General features: G+C 48.7%; 1 protein-coding gene across 1 annotated transcript; it reads left to right on the top strand.

Moving 5' to 3' along the window:
- The first annotated feature begins 6,118 nt into the window (after positions 1-6,118).
- LOC148778443 (phospholipase A2, membrane associated-like) lies at positions 6,119-9,108 on the top strand. The gene is made up of 4 exons (XM_088841618.1): positions 6,119-6,158; positions 6,343-6,487; positions 6,734-6,840; positions 8,966-9,108. Exons 1-4 carry the CDS (start codon positions 6,119-6,121, stop codon positions 9,106-9,108), a joined length of 435 nt encoding a protein of 144 aa, XP_088697744.1.
- Positions 9,109-17,450: the final 8,342 nt, after the last annotated feature.

Raw genomic sequence — 17,450 nt, 5'->3', positions numbered from 1 at the left:
ATGAGATACTGTTCTTTGCAGCATCGGGTTTTACTTTCATCAGCAGCCTCATCCACAACTGAGCGTCATTTCCGCTTTGGCCCAGCCGCTGCATTCTTTCTGGACCATTAATCGTTGTCCTCCACTCTTCCCCAGCAGCATATTGGACACCTTCCAACTGGGGAACTCGTCTTGTGATGTCAAAGCTTTCTGTCTGTTCATGAGGTTCTCACAGAAAGTATGCTGGGGTGGTTTTCCATACCCTCCTCCACTGGACGACATTTTGTCAGAACTCCCACTGTGACCCGTCCATCTTGGATGACCCTGAATGGCATGGCTCATAATTTCATTGAATTACGCGAGCCCCTTTGCCACAACAAGGCGGTGATCCATGAAGGGCATACCACATTTCAGTTCAGTTCAGTTCAGTCACTCAGTCATGTCCGACTCTCCGCGACCCCATGAATCACAGCACGCCAGGCCTCCCGGTCCATCACCAACTCCCGGAGTTCAACCAAACTCATGTCCACAGAGTCGGTGATGCCATCCAGCCATCTAATTCTCTGTCGTCCACTTCTCCTCCCGCCCCCAACCTTTCCCAGCATCAGAGTCTTTTCCAGTGAGTCAGCTCGTCGCATGAGGTGGCCAAAGTATTGCAGTTTCAGCTTCAGCATCAGTCCTTCCAATGAACACCCAGGACTGATCTCCTTTAGGATGGACTGGTTGGATCTCCTTGCAGTACAAGGGACTCTCAAGAGTCTTCTCCAATACCACATTTGGCCCACCATAAAACCTTATCCTTTTTTTCTTTGCCTTTCTCTTCTCTATTAATTAATTTATTTTAATTTTAATTACTTTACAATATTGTATTGGTTTTGCCATACATTGACATGAATCCGCCCTGGGTGTACGTGTGTCCCCCATCCTGAGCCCCCCTCCCACCTCCCTCCCCATCCCACCCCTCAGGGTCACCCCAGTGCACCGGCCCTAAGCGCCCTGTCTCAGGCATTGAACCTGGACTGGCGATCTGTTTCACATATGGTAATATCCATGTTTCAGTGCTGTTCTCTCAGATCACCCCACCCTCGCCCTCCCCGACAGAGCCCAAAAGTCTGTTCTTTACCTCTGTGTCTCTTTTGCTGTCTCGCATACAGGGTCATCATTACCATCTTTCTAAATTCCATGTATGTGCGTTAATATACTGTACTGGTATTTTTCTTTCTGACTTACTTCACTCTGTATAATAGGCTCCAGTTTCATCCACCTCATAAGAACTGATTCAAATGTTTTCTTTTTAATGGCTGAATAATACTCCATTGTGTATATGTACCACAGCTTTCTCATCCATTTGTCTGCCAATGGACATCTAGGTTGCTTCCATGTCCTGGCTATTGTAAAGCTTCTCTTCTTTTCTCAGCTATTTGTTAAGACTGCCTCAGACCTCCATTTATCCTTCTGCATTTCTTTTTCCTAGGGACGGTTTTGACCACCGCCCAGATGGTTTTGACTGTGTGGATTACAACAAACTGTGGAAATTTCTTAAAGAGATGGGAATACCAGACCACCTGACCTGCCTCCTGAGAAACCTGTATTCAGGTCAAGAAGCAACAATTAGAATCAGACATGGACCAATGGACTGGTTCCAAATTGAGAAAGGAGTCCTTCAAAGCTGTATATTGTCACCCTGCTTATTTAACTTAAATGCAGAGTGCATCAAGCAAAATGCTGGGCTTGATGAAGCACAAGCTGGAATCAAGATTGCCGGGAGAAATATCAATAAGCTCAGATATGCAGATGACACCACCCTTATGGCAGAAAGTGAAGAGGGAAATAAAGAGCCTCTTGATGAAGGTGACAGAGGAGAGTGAACCCAGTAAACAAATTCCTTCAATAAAGGAATTTGGCAGGGACACAAGTCAGTGCTTAATACAGGTCAAGTTCTTCAGGGAAACTGTGTCTTCAGGATGAACACTGCCCGAGGTGGCTGTGAGCAGTGTGGATAGGTTGCAATGGTGTAAAGCCGTGAACCCGAGCAGCACCCTCTGGTCCTTGCCCCCTCTACGTCCTCTGCCTGCTTTTTGTCATGGAAAGATCTTAGCCAAAGAGTAACTTTAATCAGAGAAGTGAGAACCTGCAGAAACAAAGGAAAACAGTCAAAGAAAGAAAGAGAAGTCGCTCCGACTCTGTGGCCCCACGGACTGTAGCCTGCCAGGCTCCTCCATCCATGGGATTCTCCAGGCAGGAGTACTGGCATGGGCTGCCTTTGCCTTCTCTAGGCAAAGGAGACCAAATAATAATAACGTAGTCATTAAGCAAGTCTAGGATCTTTAGTTCCTCCTCAAGGGCTGCAGTAAACATTCTGAGCCATCTCCTGAGAGCAATCTTATAGATACTGAAACTTCCACCAGGTGGAAGAAGTTAACCACATGGTGACCAGACTGTACCTATGACATAAGCTTCCACAATTCCAAGATCTGGCCTCACAGAAAGGGGAACAAACCAGCCATGGAATGAAGATGAATGCCTTCTTGTTGTTCAGTCACTAAATCATGTCCAAGACTGTGACACTGTGGACTGCAGCACGCCAGGATTCCCTGTCCTTCACTGTCTCCCAGAGTCTGCTCAAATTCATGTCCATTCAGTCAGTGATGCTATCAAACCATCTCATCCTCTGTCGTCCCCTTCTCCTGCTCTCAATCTTTCCCAGCATCAGGATCTTTTCCAATGAGTCACCAGTTGCCCAAAGTATTGGAGTTTCAGCTTCAGCATCAGTGCTTTCAATGAATCTTCAGGGTTGATTTCCTTTAGGATTGACTGATCTGATCTCCTTGCAGTCCAAGGGAGTCTCGGCACTACAATTTGAAGTATCAGTTCGTCAGCTCTCAGCCTTCTTTATGGGCCAGCTCTCACATCTGTATATGACTACTGGAAAAACCATAGCTTTGACTATAGAAAATAAAGAAGAAGAAAGCCACTCAGTCGTGTCCAACTCTTTGCAACCCCATGGGCTACACAGTCCATGGAATTCTCTAGGCCAGAATACTGGAGTGGGTAGCCTTTCCCTTCTCCAGGGCATCTTCCCAACCCAGGGATTGAACCCAGGTCTCCCATATTGCAGGCAAATTCTTTACCAGCTGAGCCACAAGGGAAGCCTTTGTGGGCTCCTAAAACAGTAAAGATAAAATGTTCCTAAAACAATCAAGATGATGCTGGTTAAACCACTGATGACCAATTTCAAGATAATTCTGAGAGTTGACATACGTGTTTATGCGTGTAACGCTTTTTCTCTCTATAAAAGCCTATATCTGATCGTTCTCAGGAGTCCGGCTTTGGACAGGCAGCTGTCCTCCGCAACCCTGTCCCACCCATTTGCCGGCATCCGACATAAACTTTCCTTTCCAGCAACCTCTTCTCTTTATTGCCTTTCAAGTGCCGAGCAGCCGGACCTTGGTTCCATAACATCCTGACAGTTGTTTGGGGGTTTGTTTAGTTTTGGGTAAAGTAAATTCCTGATAACCTTAGATTAGAGATTGATACCCTCTGATTGCCAGCCACCCACTTCAAAGACCACTATCTAAAATAAACACCTTGCCAGCCACATGACTACATAAAGGGCCATATGCCTCCCCTCACTAAGGCTCCTTTGTATTGGAGATTTTGGTTAATTTGACTATTTTGGGTCACCTGTTATTCCTCTTCCCATGCTTTACACTGACGCTCACATGGTTTAGATTCACCAATAAAGGGTGCGCACACAAAACCCTAGGCCCTGCCTTCGACCCCAATAAAAGCAGAACCCCAGGCCAGTGATCTCCAGCTTTCTCTCTACGTCTGACCTCCCTGTGGGGTCCCAGGTGTGCCGTGTAACTTCCAGGTCCTGTAAGTAATAAACCTTTATTCTTTCAAAGTTTTCTGATGATTATTGCTGAAGGGCATCTTGCAGTGGTAACAACCCTATTACGGTCTGATCCGGCCACCACGCTGGCTATTGAGGGGTTGCGATCACCATGCAACAGTTTTTCCTAGTCACTGGCCTCAAGGATCAGCGGTTTAACACAAGAAACTTGCATTTCTCACGCAAAGACCACTGAGGGTCTGTGGGCCTTTCTCTGACGGGTGTCCTCCATGCTGGGACTCAGGGGTCCAAGCTGCCTCCAGCCTCCGGTCCCGTCCTGTGGGGCACAGACAGACTGGGGCATGGCACACATGTGTACCTCACTGCAGCCCGGCAGTGGCCCTCAGCACTGATGCCCACATTTTCCGAACCAGACTCGGTCTCCCGGGCCTAACCTGGAGCGGGGCCTGGGGAATGTGTGTGGGGGTGGGGCAGCAGGCAGAATGGTCTTGGGCAACAGAGCCATGCCACGCTGGCCTTTGGGGGGACGGGTGTTGGAAAGTGCCAACTGAAGGCCTTGGGAGCTGAATTCAAGCACGATCAAAGGGCTGGAAAAGAGTTTTAGAAATGAAAACTAGAGTCACTGTCCCCCTGAGACTGAAAAAGAAAAAGCAATAGATCCAAGGAGACTCAATCAGCTCCTTCTCCAAAAAGGTGAGGACGGGAGACCAGGTGGCAGCTGCACATGGAGGGAAATTCCAGGACAGCCTCTGCGTTTTTCCAGACGGGCGGGAGGGGGAGGAGAGGAGAATATAGAGAAGCAAGAAGAGAGGGTGGGGGCACTGGTCCCAGTCGGAGGAAGGGACCACCTGCTCTCCTGCAGTCCTTTCCCTGCTGGGATCCCCAGGGTCCCAGGTCACAGGACAAGTTCTCATCGCCTCCTGAGAGGCTTACATGATTTGTGGCACTTTGAAGAGCCTTAGTACATACTCCCTGTGAATGACTGGTTTATGGAATGAATGAATACCAGTACATACCATGTTTCTTATCCCCAAACGGCCTGCTTAGCAGCAGAAAGGAAAAATCCTTGGTCAGCAGCAGATGGCCTTGCCCTCTCCTGGAAGTGGGTTCAGGAGAGTCACACCCGGACCTGATTATGGGGATTTATTCACTCAGGAGGGAGACCCACAGGAAAGATGACAAAATAATCCACAATTTTAGCATCAGCTAATGGCACATCAGGATGGAAAAACCTCAGCTCTATAAGGCCAGCTGAGAGGAAAAACAGAGGGTCACCTAGGGGGAGGGACCGGCCAAACTCTGAGACCAATAACAGGCTGTACACCCACTCTATTTCCCACCCCACCAACCCCCAAGCTCCCAGAGGGATCAGCTATTTAACTGGAGTTCAGAATAAACAAGGCAGTCACTTGCAGATTTTAACTAGGGATCCTCTGAGAAGTAAATAGCCAGAAATGAATACCCAGTCCCTGATCACTGGCTGACTTCAAGAGTGGCTATAGTGTGTGTGTGTGTGAGTGTGTGTGTGTCCATGTGTGTGCATGCATATACAGGCACCCATGAGCACAAGCCTGCACATGCCTGATTTGGTGAGACAAGAGTGTATGTGTGCACAGGTGTGTTGTGTGGGAACGTGAATGTGTTCTTTAAAGAATGCCCACACTAGTAGATGAGCACAGAGTGTGTGTGTGAGTGTAGGCTTGCAGTGTGTGTGAGTGTGCATTTGTGAATATACAAGTGCAAGGGTTCAAAGAGAGGGTGTTGCTTTAGTTTTGGAGAAAAACACTGAGGATCCAACTCCATGGGCGGGATTCCCAAGCCTTGACTCCAGTGTTGGGGTCAAGTGACCAAGCTGCATCTACTGGGGGACACATGGCCTACGACCTCTGGGATCTCCCAGTTTTTTGGTGGGATCTCCCAGTTGGGTGGTGGGATCTCCCAGTTTGGTGGGATGACCCGGTCACAACCTCCCAGGAATTCTCAGGAGGGTGAGGAGCATGGAGGTCTCAGCAGTGTATCGTGGGGGAGAGCTGGTTCCGACCAGTGAAATGTTTAACGAAGCTGGGAAGCGCCCCCTCCGCGTGTCCTGTGTGCCCGATAAGGCAGTCCCGCTGGATCCCCCCGGGATGGATGAACGTGTCTGTGATCTCCTTTAAGGACTCTCTTCATCAAGATCGTTGAATATGAACAGGACAGCAGGGCCGGGGCAGAAGCTGGACCACCTGTCAGAGGATGTAGGCTGGTCTGTCTGTATTTCTCCCCCACAGAACCCTCACCCTCAGCATGAAGACCCTCCTGCTGCTGGCAGTGATCATGGCCATCGGTAAGAGTTGAACCTGACCTCTGGCCACAAGGGCCTCAGCCCAGGGAGGGAGGCACCCTCATCCCCCAGCTTCCCTTCCCACCGCATCTGGCCCTGTCTCAGAAGTGGGGGCAAGGGGGTGGCAGGGAGAGGCAGAGGGAGGTCGTAGGGTCCTAGGCCCCATCACCAGCTGCTGTCCTTCCAGGCCTGCTGCAGGTCCGTGAAAGTTTGGCAAATTTCCAGAAAATGATCAAGTTCACGACAGGAAAGGAGCCTGTGACCACTTACGGCTTCTATGGTTGCCACTGTGGTCCGGGTAGCAGAGGAACTCCCAAGGATGCAACAGATCGGTGAGGCCACCCCTAGCCCTCCTTGCCCTCTGACCACTTGTGGCCCCAATGCGGGTGGAGCTGAAGCCTCCTGCTTTAGTCCCACCAGCATAGAACCCAGGAAGTCCCAGCCTAAAAAGCAGCCAGCCTGTTGGGAACTCTGCTGTAGGCTATGCCAATGTCCCAGAGCCAAGGGGCTGAGACCTCAGGGCACTGGGCTCCCTGGAGCTTCTGGGAGGCAGCCCCAAGAGCTCAGTCTTGTCACAGGTGTTGCAGGGCGCACGACTGTTGCCATGAAAACCTCCGAAAGCGCGGCTGCCGCACCATCTTCCAGAGCTACAACTTTATTTTCCAACGGGGCCAAATCGTCTGCGGTAAGAAAAGAGGCCTCCAACACCACCCGGCCTCCCCTGGTCATTTTACTGAGTGTCCGCAGGGCCAGGCACCGTGCTGGGCATCCGAGTTAGGAAAAAGGGACCGTGTCCCTACCTCAAGGAGTTCATAGTGGACTGAGAAGAAAACGAAATCAAAATCTAACATGATAGTCTCAGAGGGGAAGTAAGAAAAAGGTCAGGGCTCTGAACACAGCCTGAGGGTCATGGACACCTGGAAGCTTCCTGAAAGCTGCGATCTCCAAGCTGAGTCTTCAAGGCTGAGAGGGGTCAGGGGAAGGCACATTGGGAGCATCCCCACAAGAGGATACATCAGGGACAAGGGGCCAGATGGAACTGCAACAGTTTTGTGCTGCTGAAGGAAAAGGTGAGGATGAGACAGGGTGGTGAGAGATGATGCTGGAGAGACGGGAAGGGCTAGGTCAGGTCTCCAGGCCACACTGTATTTAGATCACGTCCTAAAGAATTAGGGAGCTCTTAACAAAGGGAGTGGTATAATCAGACTTGCATTTCCACTTGCTCTGTCTGAGGGTAGACGCTGACAGATGAAACGGGGTGGGGGGGCTCATTGTCATGATGCAGATGAGACAGGAAGCCCTTGAGCTTTAGCAACGGTGGGTCAGGACGCTAGGAGTGCAGAGTGCCATCGAGATGCATTTGAGATCGGATTGGGAGAGCCTGGTGGTGGACTGGTTATGGTGCCTGGGAGCTGCTGGGCTGGCTATAGCATTGTGTGGACGGTTCTACTGAGGAGGGCCTGGTAGGAGAGGGCAGGAGGTATTCCATTTGGAGCGTGTTGAGTTTGGAAGCTTCCAGAACACCCAGGGAGATGGGCAGAAGGCAGCTGGATGAAGGAACTGGCAGCTCAAGGGAGAGTCTGGACACAGATGCAGGAGGCAGCCGTAGAGAGAGGAGAGTTGGAGGTACCCACCCAGCTGGTGTTTAAAGGCCAAGAAAGGAGATGGGGGGGACAGTCAGAGAAGGAAGAGAGGAGACGAGCAGGTCAAGGAGTTGGCCAGGAGGAGAGGCTTAACAGAGGGGTCCTCAGGACAAGGGCTGATGGGCTCCTGGGGTTTAGAGACAGAAAGACCACTGAAGACCTCAGTGGGAGTTGTTTCCATGGATCTGTGAGGGCAAAGCCAGATTAGAGCGGGTTGGAAGGTGGGTGGGAAGTGAAGCAGAGACAGGAAGGGTAGACAAGATTCTAGAGCAAGTTTGGCTGTGGAGGGGAGGAGACAGATGGGTGGTGGCTGGAAGGAATTGTCTGGTGCCCCAGACCTGCTGACCCGTGAGTGAGGTTTTGAGAAACCATGGACCATTCCTCAACAGCCTGAGGTCTCTAAGATCAGAAATCATGTCTTCCCATCATGGCCTTCCACAGGGCTCTGTGGCTTTAGCAGGCTCTGGGTGACAAGCAACAAGATGCCCACCTAACAGAGGCTCAGAGACTGAAGAAGTCTGACTCTCCTGTAACAGAATCTGGGAGAGGGCAGTGCCGGGGCGGGGGCAGCTCCTCAGCTGTGTTGCCAGGGATCCAGTCCTTTCCCAACCTTCTGCTCTGCCACGTTGGCAATGTGATTCCAAGGCACAGTCAAGGGCTCCAAGGGTTATGGCTTCACTCTGCAGAAGAGGTTTTCCCTTTCCACGTCTTTCTCTTTGAGAGAGGAAATCCATCCTTCCCGGAAGTGCCCAGCAGACTTTCCCTTGTGGCTCATTGGTCAGGGCAAGGTCACGTGCTTCCCCACACTAATCACCACAAAGGAAACGGACGGTCATGACTGGCTCCCTATCAAGACCCGCTCCCAGACCGCAGGGGCCAGGGGCTGTGGACCCACACACATCCGCTGGGGAGAAGAAAGAGAGTGTCCAACAGCAAGGCTTTTCACAGACTCCCAGTGCATGACTGCTGGTGTCCCCATGAGACGGGCTGTGGGCTTCCTGAGGGCAGGAATTCTGTCTCCCCAGCAGTCAGAAATACCTGGACATCGGTGCTTGTCTCAGACTAGAAACTAGGAAAACAGGGGCTGTGTCTTCTCCCCTAGAATTCACACAAGAATCCATGGAATTTTAGCAAACCCCATCCTCCATTTATTTTGTTGTGATTCAGGTGATCAGGACTACTGTAAGCGCCAACTGTGTCTATGTGATAAAAGAGCTGCCGATTGTTTAGATAGAAACCGGAAGACCTACAATAAAAATCTCCAGTACTACAACAACCTTCTGTGCTTTGGGAGTGCCCCCAAGTGCTGAAAAACCTTCATCCTGGAAGCCCTGCCAACCAAGGCCGAGTTTCCTTCTCTGGCCCCTGCTTCCTACCCTAGCCACGTTCGCCAGCAAATGACAGAAAACCCCTCGTCCACCCTAGAGACCAGCCAGGAGCCCTCCTCCTCCCCAGACTGAAGCTTTCTATCCAGAATGAGAAGCTCAAGGTTCTGGCATGTATGCTGGCTCCTTCCCCCTGCTTCCTTGGGCAGCCAGAGACTTTTTCCCAACTCCTACTCTTGAATCAAGTCCAACGTCATGTTTAACTATAGCAGCTACATTCCTGGTTGGCTCTTCTGAATAAAGCAATTCATTTGGCAAACTGTGTGTGTGCAGGGGGTGGGGGGTCGGGGTGCTCACAGGCACTTCTGGTGTAAGAACTAGTACAAGACAGTAGAGGAAATGGGGTTAGAAATACAGACTTTAGGACCAGACAGGTTGAGTCAAATCCCCACCACCACCACTTCCCTAAGCCTTAACGCCCTCATCTAAATGGAGATCACTTTGGTCCCAAGTTCATGGGCTTGAGGGGAAAGCAACAGGGATAATGGCTCCAAAGTACCAGGTCTAGCTTGCCTCCATCTGTCCTTATTACAAGTAAAACCCAGCCTTCCACCTCTCCCACCTTGGACAAGAGCAGCTGCTGCTGGCCTGTTGGGAAAGAACAGAGGTGTTCTTCCTGGTGTTTGGGGGCCTCCTGTGAGATAGGTTCTTCTCCTATGTTGCCGGCCCAGAGGTGGGTCAAAGTAATGCCGGCCACCAGTGGGACTCTCAGGGTATTTATCCCCTCACTCCGGGCTGGCTTCCTGGGCTTGTGATCCAGGCAGAGTCCCAGTGGGCACTGCACCTAGTTTCCTGCTCTGTCCCAGCCATCACAGTGTGGTTAATGATGTGGAATCCAGCATTTTATTCTGTATGGGGACCCACAAATTATGTAGCTGGTCCTGCCCTTACCTGGATGTTATGTCCCCTCTTGTCATCCAAGGCTTCTCTGAGATATTCCCACTTGGGCCCAGGCACATCTAATTCTTTAATAATCATCATCACAGTTGCTGGCTGTGGGTCCCACAAAGGCACCGGGCTTATGGGGCATGGATAGGAGCTGAACTTTAGCAAGTTCTGCATTCATCCAGAGAGAGTGCCTTCTGTAATTCATCTTCTAAGGGTGGGACCCTTTTTTTAATTCTGCAGAAAGAGGCTACCTTTGCTAGTGATAGCCCTGATCATGTTTACTCTCACTCATAATAAGAGACTGGCAAATGAAATCTGCACTGAGATACCATTTTTACTTATTCAGTTCAGTTCAGTCACTCAGTCGTGTCTGACTCTTTGTGACCCCATGGACTGCAGCACGCCAGGCCTCCCTGTCCATCACCAACTCCCAGAGCTTACTCAAATTCATGTCCATTGAGTTGGGTGATGTTATCTAAGCATCTCATCCTCTGTCAGCCCCTTCTTCTCCTGCCTTCAATCTTTCCCAGCATCAGGGTCTCTTCCAATGAGTCAGTTATTCGCATCAGGTGGCCACAGTACTGGAGTTTCAGCTTCAGCATCCATCCTTCCAATGAATATTCAGGACTGATTTCCTTTAGGGTGGACTGGTTGGATCTACTGCAGTCCAAGGGACTCTCAAGACTCTTCAACACCACAGTTCAGAAGAATCAGTTCTTTGGTGCTCAGCGTTCTTTATCCTCCAATTCTTACATCCATACATGACTACTGGAAAAACCATAGCTTTGACTAGACAGACCTTTGTTGGCAAAGTAAAGTGACAGTGAAGTCGCTCAGTCGTGTCCAATTTTTTGCAATCCCGTGGACTGTAGACCACCAGGCTCCTCCATCCATGGGAATTTCCAGACAAGAGTACTGGAGTGGGTTGGCATTACCTTCTCCAAGGGATCTTCCTGACCTAGGGATCGAACCTGGGTCTCCTGCATTGTAGGCAGATGCTTTACAGTGCCACCATGGAAGTCTGGCAAAGTAATGTCTCTGCTTTTTAATATGCTGTCTAGGTTGGTCATAGTTTTACTTCTAAGGAGGAAGCGTCTTTTAATTTCACGGTTGCAATCACCAAGTGCCGTGATTTTGGGCCCCCCCCAAATAAAGTCTCTCCCTGTTTCCATTGTTTCCCCATCTATTTGCCATGAAGTGATGGGACCGGATACCATGATCTTGGTTTTATCAATGTTGAGTTTTAAGCCAACGTCTTCACTTTCATCAAGAGGCTCTTTAGTTCCTTGCTTTCTGCCGTAAGGGTGATGTCATCTGCATATATGAAGTTACTGATATTTCTCCTGGCAATTTGATTCCAGCTTGTGCTTCCTCCAGTCTGGCATTTCCCATGATGCACTCTGAAGAGAAGCTAAATAAGCATGGTCTTGGTCCCTGTCTCCTGTGCAATGTCACGAACCTCCGTCCAGAGTTCATCAGGCACTCTGTCTATCAGATCTAGTCCCTTAAATCTATTTCTCACTTCCACTGTATAACCATAAGGGATTTGATTTAGGTCATATCTGAATGGTCTAGTGGTTTTCCCTACTTTCTTCAATTTAAGTCTGAATTTGGCAATAAGGAGTTCATGATCTGAGCCACAGTCAGCTCCTGGTCTTGTTTTTGCTAACGAAATCAGAACTACCATACAATCCAGCAATTTCACTTCTGGGTATTTTTCTGAAGAAAACAAAATGACTAATTTGAAAAGATATTTGTATCCCTATGTTTATTGCAGCATTGCTTACAATAGCCCAGAGGCGGAAGCAACCAAAGCACCCATCAAGAGTTGAGTGGATAAAAAGGATGCGGTTTACTTGTACAATGGAGTATTATTTGGCCTTAAAAAAGAACCTTCCTATTTCTGACATCGATGAACCTAGAGGGTATTATGCTAAGTGAAATAATTTTGACAGAGAAAAACAAATCTCATGTGATTTCACTTGGAAGTGGAATCTAAAAACAAAACAAGTGAACAACCATAATATCAGCAGAAAGAGACTTATATACAACGATTGCCAGAGGGCAGGAGTGTGCTTCAACGGGAGACAGTAAAACAGAACAGGGGCGAAGAGGTGCAAACCAACCTCCAGTTACAAAATAAACGCCATGCAGGCGAAACGGACAGCATGGGGAATACAGGCCATAATGTTGCAATCCTTTGCAGTGAGAGATGCTGAGCAGATGCACTGTAGCGATTGTCTAGTGATACGCCATCATGTCAAGCCAGTAGGTCGCGCCCCGAAGCTGACACAGTGTACTTCAATTAAGAAAAAGAAGGATTTTCCTTTTCGTCTTTGATGGTCTTAATTTTCACTGCGGTCTGTCTATCAGTTCTCCCTTATCTTTCCTGTATGCGTTCTTAAGTCCTTTCAGCTTTAAGTACAAGTATTGCTTCTTTGAATATTTCCTTTCTTCCACTTTTCCTCTTTTCTTCTGAGACTTCTATTATCTGGATATTGACACATCTATCCTCCACATCTCTTAGATTTTATTCTCTATTTTCAATATTTTCTCTTTACATTTCTTCCTAGGAGGATTTCTCAATCTGTAATCCGTGTGTCAGGGATTTCCCTGGCAGTTCAGTGGTTAAGACCTCACCATTCAACGCAAGGAGTGCAGGTTCAATCCCTGGTTAGGGAGTTAAGATCCCACATGCCTTGTGGCTAAAAACAAAACAAAACAGAAACAATATTGTAACAAAATTCAATAAACACTTTAAAAATCAGTAAATAAAAACCCCTGTGTCATCTTTCATCTGCTTCTCCCATTTCAACCACTATAGTCTTCAAAACTAACATTTACGCTTAGATTGTGTTTGAATGATTTCTTGTTCTTGACTTACAGTGCGAATATCTTCCCTTACCTACATACGTACGTCTAACATGCTTATTTTAATTTTCTGCTCATCCATCCCCATAATTCTGCTCAGATGGTCTGCGTTGTCAGAACGTCTCCTTTTCTTTAGTGGCCGTGGCTTGTCTGCCTCAAGGAGAATTCAGGGCAAGAGGAGGGGATGAGTCCTAGTTTTGATGATCGCCATTCGCCACCACCTCAAGCAGGAGCTCTGCTCAGGGTTTCCCCTTGAAACACCCGGGAAAAAGCAGCCGTGGCAAGGAGTCACATCCTGGGGTTGAAATCAACCATTCCTGGCATCGAGGGATGCGGTGGAGGAGGAAGCAGTGAAAGATGAGATGACGGAATGAGTGCTTCCTGGCCGCTGAGCTGCCTGTATTGTTTTCAAGTTTCTCACCCCAGCAGGGTTTCTGGGCAGCCCTACTGTTACCTCCCTGGGTCGGGAAGATCCCCTGGAGAAGGAAATGCAACCTACTCTAGTATTATTGCTTGGGAAATCCCACGGCCAGAGGAGCCTGGCGGGCTACAGTCCATGGGCCACAAAGAGTTGGACTGATCAACTGAGCACGCACGAACTATTACCTCCAGAACATGAGCACCGCATCTCTGGCTTCTGGGGTGAAGAGGCAAAGGGAGAGGAAGAGAAGAACTTAGGAACCTACCCAGTCCTTGCCAGAACTAGTCACCCCCTGCTCCAGGGCAGAGCTGGCCCGTTCCACACACCCACACTGAGTAGCCGAGATCAGCTTCATGCCTCCTCACAGGACCCTGCATCAGTTCTTTTGTTAGTTCTTCAAGTCCACGTTTCTCCCTCAGATCTGTAGTTTTGCCAGACTGGTGTTGGCAAAGGAAGCCAGCAACCTATGCCATTTTTCAATCTTGGCAGAAGAAAAGGGGAAATACACAGTGCACTGTCTTGTGTATAACTTAAAAGCACACACGCAGAGACACTGAATACTTTTCAAGGAACCATAGATCTAAAAGAAAATATATGAAGGATACTCGGTGGTGGAGATGGAAGGAGAAATGCGAAAAAGAAATCAAATGAAACAAAACCAGTGTCTTACGCAAACCAATCCTCCATGAGGAGAAACCGTGGTCAATTATAAAGGCATCAATCCTTTGATCAGCAAAACAGCTTCTGGAAATCTCCCCTATAAACACACACACACACCTACACACACACGGAGCGATGCTTGAGCAGCATGTAAATGACAGTGAGAATTCGAGCCCAGAGCTATCTTGATCCAAAGTCTGTTCTGCCCACTGTCCATTAAATTAGAAATCTTTCCTGGGGTGTCAGTGTGAGGGCCTGCTGACACACAGGTCAGCTGGGCCCCTGGGTCCTCATTTATATCATCGACCAGAATAAATACCCATTTCTCAAGTATTGCTATCTCTTGGCTATATTAACAGAGATTGTACCTGATTCAAAACTCATTCTTCTTTTGATTCTGTCTTCAGTTTGGATTTATTTATTTATTTTAATTGGAGACTAATTACTTTACAATATTGTGGTGGGTTTTGCCATACATTGACATGAGTCAGCCATGGGTGTGCATGTGTTCCCCATCCTGAACCCCCGTCCCACCTCCCTCCCCACCCCATCCCTCAGGGTTGTCCCAGTCCACCGGCCCTGCACGCCCTGTCTCAGGCATCGAACCTGGACTGGCGATCTATTTCACATACGGTAATATCCATGTTTCAGTGCTGTTCTCCCATATCATCCCACCCTCGCCTTCTCCCACAGAGTCCAAAAGTCTGTTCTTTACATCTGTCTTCAGTTTTAAGATGGAATTAAATGGGCACACCCTGCCAGATAGTAAGTAGAATAAAGTCAGGTTCATGCTGAGTGGCTGAAAAGTGACCATCTGAGACTTAAAATAGTCTGTACGTGACGTAACAGGCCATCAATTAGGTGAATAAGTGAGTGGATGGTAATAGAAACCTCACCGGGTTCACTGGTAGCTAGGGGCCTGGCCTGAAGGCCAAGACAAGCGCAGAGGGTCCAGGACACAGGCGGGGCTGCAAGAATTCGGGGAGACGCATTAAAGGTGCCGACCATAGTCACCACCTTGGGCCACTCAGATCCACTTAAGCCCTTCCTTATATCCAGCTTTCCCACCACAGCAAGGGGCCTCTGTTTTCTTGTGATAACAAGATGTCCCACTTCTACACTGAAATGGAGGTACAAGCCAGTGGGTCCGAGTCCTTCAAATCCAAATCGCCTAAAACATTTTCGTTAAAAAGTTTAGCAAAGGGCGTCCCTGGTGGTCCAGTGGTTAAGAATCCACTTGCCGATGCAGAGGTCATGGGTTCCATCTCTCACCGCTCTGAGCAGACACCACATGCCACAGAGCAACTAAACTCGTGTGCCCCCAACTAGAGAAGCCTGAGTGCCCCAGACCCTGCAATTGAAACACGAGATGCCGCCTCGGTGAGCAGCCAGCGCTCCTCAATCAGAGAGGAACGTGTGATCGCTGCAGCCAACGATAGCCCCAGGGCAGCGACAAACACCCACCGAAGCCAAAAATACATTAACATTTTCCAAAAGGTCAGTGAAATAGCCACAGCTGCAGTTACTTCTAATATCTTAACTGATACCCATCTTGCCCTTCCTCCCACACCCATTTCAGATTTTCCTCATTCTCTTTGGCTTAGTTTTGCTCATGTGGCAATGCCACCTTTACTCAAAAGGATAACCCTGGGCAAGCAATCCACTGATCCTAGAGGTGACTCAGGGCCATCTGGGCAAGGAAATTGCAGAGTCATGGGCATTCAGATCATAGTCTAGAAGGATGACCGTAGGCTCTGGGCAGGCACTTGACTTGGCTGCCGAGTCCTCACCCCAAAGAGGGGAGCTTGGTCTACACAGGTCTGATAATGAGACCTGTCTTGGCTCATGAAACTGAGAATGGACTCAGAGAAAAGGATTTGTCTCAAAGAAGAGGCTCTTTCAGGAAAGGCAGAACATTTAGGGAAAAAATCAGCCCCTTTTCTAGTCACCTTCCCCAAAGCACGTCTTTACTTTATTTCCATGGGTTGTTTTTTTTTTTTTTTGCCAATGAAGTGGTGACTCTACTGGTTTCTGAAGACCTGGAAAATCAAATCTAGACTATCTGAGCTTCCCACATTTAGTTCAAGCCTAGCCCAGGAAATTTTTCAAGGGCAAAGCTTCATTCCATGATGAATTCCATTCCCTAAGGGAAAGAAATCACATCAACCGCATCATGGGTCCTGGAGGAGGGGAAGAGCCAGCTGACTGCCAGAGGGACTTTCCCACCTTGCAGCTGGGTCAGGGCCTGGAAGTAGCTTCCATTCAAATGAGGGCGTGATGAGAAGAAAAGCGCTCAGAAGCCAGGAAGCTGACGGCGCGATGACGGCTGCAACAAAAACCATGCCTCTCAGCAACTCCCACTTCCTGACTTTACTTCAAGTCACATCTTCGGCCAAGCGTTTCAACTGCGATTTCTCATTTAGTCCTCTCAGCAACCTTACGAGGTAGATAATATTATTGTTTCCACTTTCCATCCATTTATTCATTAAGACATTTATTGAGTGTTCCGTTTTCCAGGCATAAAACCAGGCACTAAGGATTTAACAAAAGCCAATCAGGCTATCATGGCAAGCAGAAGGGGAAAAAGTGAAAATAGTGACATAATTTCCTTCCTTGGGCTCTAAAGTCAGTGCGGATGGTGACTGCAGCTACGAAATCAAAAAATGCTTGCTCCTTGGAAGAACAGCTATGACCAACCTAGACAGCGTATTAAAAAGCAGAAACGCCAATAAAGGTGTATAGTCAAAGCTATGGTTTTTCCAGTAGTCATGTGAGAGTTGGACCATAAAGAAGGCTGAGCACCGAAGAATTCATACTTTTGAATTGTGCAGAAGACCGAGGGCGAGAGGAGAAGCGGGTGAGTGAGGATGAGATGGTTGGATGGCCTCACTGACTCAATGGGTACGAGTTTGAACAAACTCTGGGGCACAGTGGAGGACAGGGAAGCCTGGCGTGCTGCAGTCCATGGGGTCACAGAGTCAGACACGACTTAACGACTGAACACAGCAACAAAGGCAGGATCAAGACAGCAGAGTAGGGAAACCCTGAGTGCACCTCCCGCCGTGAACACAGCAAAACTACATCTACACATAGAGAAACGCTTTCTGAGAACAATCTGAAGACTAGCAGAATGGCTCTTCCACGACCAAGGTTATAGATACAGAACCACGCAGAGTCTTGTAGGAGGGGAGGAGATAATCTAGTCAGGACCTACACCCCTAGTGAGCACCCCAGAACAGGAGGGAGGTGTCAGGGGCTTGGGGACCCTCCCTAAGGACTGAGGCCCTCGAGCCCCATATTAGGCACACTAGCCCTGGGGTCTGGCCCTGGGAAGATGAACCCTCTTTAGGCTGGTCTGAAAATCAGTGGGGCTTACCCTAGGGTTACAAGAAGCTGAGACCCTGCTCTTAAAGATTGGACACACAGA

The sequence above is a fragment of the Moschus berezovskii genome, chromosome 2, assembly GCF_049115385.1.
Source record: "Moschus berezovskii isolate FMDL1 chromosome 2, NW_MosBer_1.0, whole genome shotgun sequence".
Taxonomy (NCBI): Eukaryota; Metazoa; Chordata; class Mammalia; order Artiodactyla; family Moschidae; genus Moschus; species Moschus berezovskii.
This window is presented reverse-complemented; position numbering and strand designations above follow the sequence as displayed.